Below are 2,500 nucleotides of genomic sequence, written 5' to 3'. Positions count from 1 at the left end.
GCTGCCGCGACCTTGGATGCGGTGTTCATATTTTTCTCTGTCGCAATGTATGCATCTTCCATGACCTTCCTTTTGTATTAGCTTAATCCTTCATGGATTATTTCAGCTTCTTTCCAGTTCGGTAGATGTCCAACTACATCTACATGAACCACCATGGCGTTGGAAGTGTTCGTAAATCCTGGTGTTGAAGCCATGTTCCGTTCCACCATAGTATGTCTTATCACAGCCGTTGCAGGGTATGCGATATACTGTACCATTGGGGTTGTTTTTCCGTTGTTTCTTTTCTCGTATTAGGTCATGTTTCTTTTCCCTGGGTATACTGGCGATGTTCATTGTATTGGCAAAGTATATGCTGATAGCCTGGGAGAGCTTACATGGTGGTAATACAAGAGAATTAGAAGACATCACAGGGTTGGATCTTGAAAGTATGTTCTCCGCCTTCTTTCTGAGGTTCAGCAGGAGACCTTTGGGGTATTTGTGTTTCCTGAAGGAATTAATTACGTAGGTAACTTCACTTTCAAGGAACTCAGGGCTGCAAATCCTCAGTGCCCGGAGGAAGAACTCAATCACAATCCCAGATTTCATTTTATTGCTGTGTGCAGAGTAATAATTGATATAATCATTTTTATTAGTCGGCTTCCTCTATACAGAAAAACGTAGGTCTTCATCACCCCGATGGATCAGAGTGTCCAGGAAAGGTAACTTCTGATCCACTACCTCCTCCACGGTGAACTGGATTTTCTCGAGGACGGAGTTCAACCGCGTCAGCATATGGTGCAAACACGACCTAGGGACGATGACGAGGACATCATCTATGTAAAGAAGCCAAGTCGAGTGCCTGCCGATTATATCCCTGTAGTGGTCCCTTTCCAGCGTCTCCATGGAGAGGCAGGCCAGGAATGAGCTCAGAGGGGACTCCATGGCGAGGCCACTGATTTGTTGGTACTCTTCCCCAGCGAACTCGAAGAAGCCGAAGTCCACACACAACTTCACGAGGTATATGAAGTAGTGCTTAGGCAGTTGAAGTCCGTCATCTACCATGGAGCCGATGACCCTCTCGACTGCCTGGATTGCTCTATCTGTGGGTACATTTGTAAAACGGGATTTAACGTCAAAACTAGCCAGTTTTTTATTTTTGTATACAGAACTCTGCAGACGCCTGATGAGGTCCGTAGAGTTCTTCAGGTGAGAATCACTGATGACTCCCATGGCGGCAGAGAGGGATTTCGCCAAACACTTGGCCAAACGATGGGGTGCACTGACAATGCCAGAAGTGATCGGTCTCATAGGCACACCTGGCTTGTGTACCTTCGGGAGACCTCTCATGGACGGGTTGTGGGAACCTCCTCCAGCAGGTGACGTAGGCCTTTCCCTCTAGCCAACCGTAGGAGTACGTCCCTCGCCTTATTCTTAAATCTGGCAGCTTCCATCTTCCCCTCGCCTTTCGTCACTTTCCTCTGCTGTACAGACTCGGCCTGTAGTGAGGGCATCTGCTGCACATTTTCAGTCTGTTCTGACAAACTAGCTGGATTTCATTTGCCGTGTCTCCCGAAGCTAGCCTGACATTCGAGGATTTAGGGAGGGGAGTGCGGCTCTGCTTCGGTTTGGAGGCTTCGAGCTTCCTTCCCTTCAGTGCTGCAACAGTTTGGGTCATAGCCATCATAGCGTCCTGGACTGCCTTCTTCGCCTCCTCACTAGTCCTCCCCAAGGCTGTTGCTACTGCAGAAACTGCAGCACTCAACAGGAGTCATATCCTTCTCGTTGAAGAAAAGGTTATCGTCTGCTGGGGGGACCTTCGCTGTGGCCTTTGAACCTTTTTTCCTTAGGTTCTTTTTCTTACCACTAGCAAGCCTGGGGAATTCCTCTGAATTAGAGGTATCCATTTTTGGCTGGGGAGGTGTCTCCTTCCTGTTAGGAGGTCGGGGAGTCTTCCTTTTTATTCTGACCCCAGACATAGATGCCTGGGGGCGCTGGGATAAAGTCAGGACGCTTTTTTTTTTTCTTTTTTTTTGGCTTGTTCCTGCTTTTTGAGGACAGCCTGTTTCCTGATAGAGCAAGCCAGGCTCCAGGCATGATGCCTTTTGGCACAGTTTGGACACTTGGCAATTGTGTCCTGACCATTTTTGTGTGCCTTGATGCACACTTCTGTTTCATATGCCTTGCTGCACACACCACATTTAGCTTTGGCTTTGCAGTTGGCCTGGTGGTGCCCAAATTTTTGGCACGTGAAGCACCTCAAGGGCTCTGGGACGTATGTCCTGAGCTTGTACGAGCCTCTTGGGAGATCAGTGGCGAGATGCACACTTTTCTCCCATCTTTGAGCACCTTGGTTTCCTGCAGGAAGCTAAGGGTGGCTTTGTCTTTGGGCACGATGATCATGCCCTCATTCGGATTGAGAGTCTGATTTCCCTATTCTTTTCCAATGCCCTAACCACCTGGTAGGCATTGTCAAAGTCTTCAGGCTTCTTTGATACCTTAAAGTGCATGAAGCGATTTGGGG

The 2,500-nt window shown here is 48.3% G+C and overlaps 1 protein-coding gene across 1 annotated transcript; it reads right to left on the bottom strand.

Annotated features, from left to right (window-relative positions):
• Positions 1 to 102: 102 nt before the first annotated feature.
• LOC138864185 (uncharacterized) lies at positions 103 to 1,326 on the bottom strand. The gene is made up of 2 exons (XM_070130254.1): positions 704 to 1,326; positions 103 to 592 (listed from the first exon to the last, which is right to left on the bottom strand). The coding sequence occupies exons 1-2, from the start codon at positions 1,324 to 1,326 to the stop codon at positions 103 to 105; spliced, it is 1,113 nt and encodes a 370-aa protein (XP_069986355.1).
• Positions 1,327 to 2,500: the final 1,174 nt, after the last annotated feature.

Source organism: Penaeus vannamei, chromosome 15 (genome assembly GCF_042767895.1).
Source record: "Penaeus vannamei isolate JL-2024 chromosome 15, ASM4276789v1, whole genome shotgun sequence".
NCBI lineage: Eukaryota > Metazoa > Arthropoda > Malacostraca > Decapoda > Penaeidae > Penaeus > Penaeus vannamei.
Note: the sequence above shows the minus strand (reverse complement) of the source record. Positions and strands in the feature narration are given on the sequence as shown.

Coding starts and splice junctions, on each gene's coding strand:
- LOC138864185 (XM_070130254.1), bottom strand. CDS start 1,326: ATGAGAGGTCTCCCGAAGGTACACAAGCCAGGTGTGCCTATGAGACCG. Junction 593..703: donor GAGGAGGTAGTGGATCAGAA/GTTACCTTTCCT, acceptor CTCTGCACACAG/CAATAAAATGAAATCTGGGA.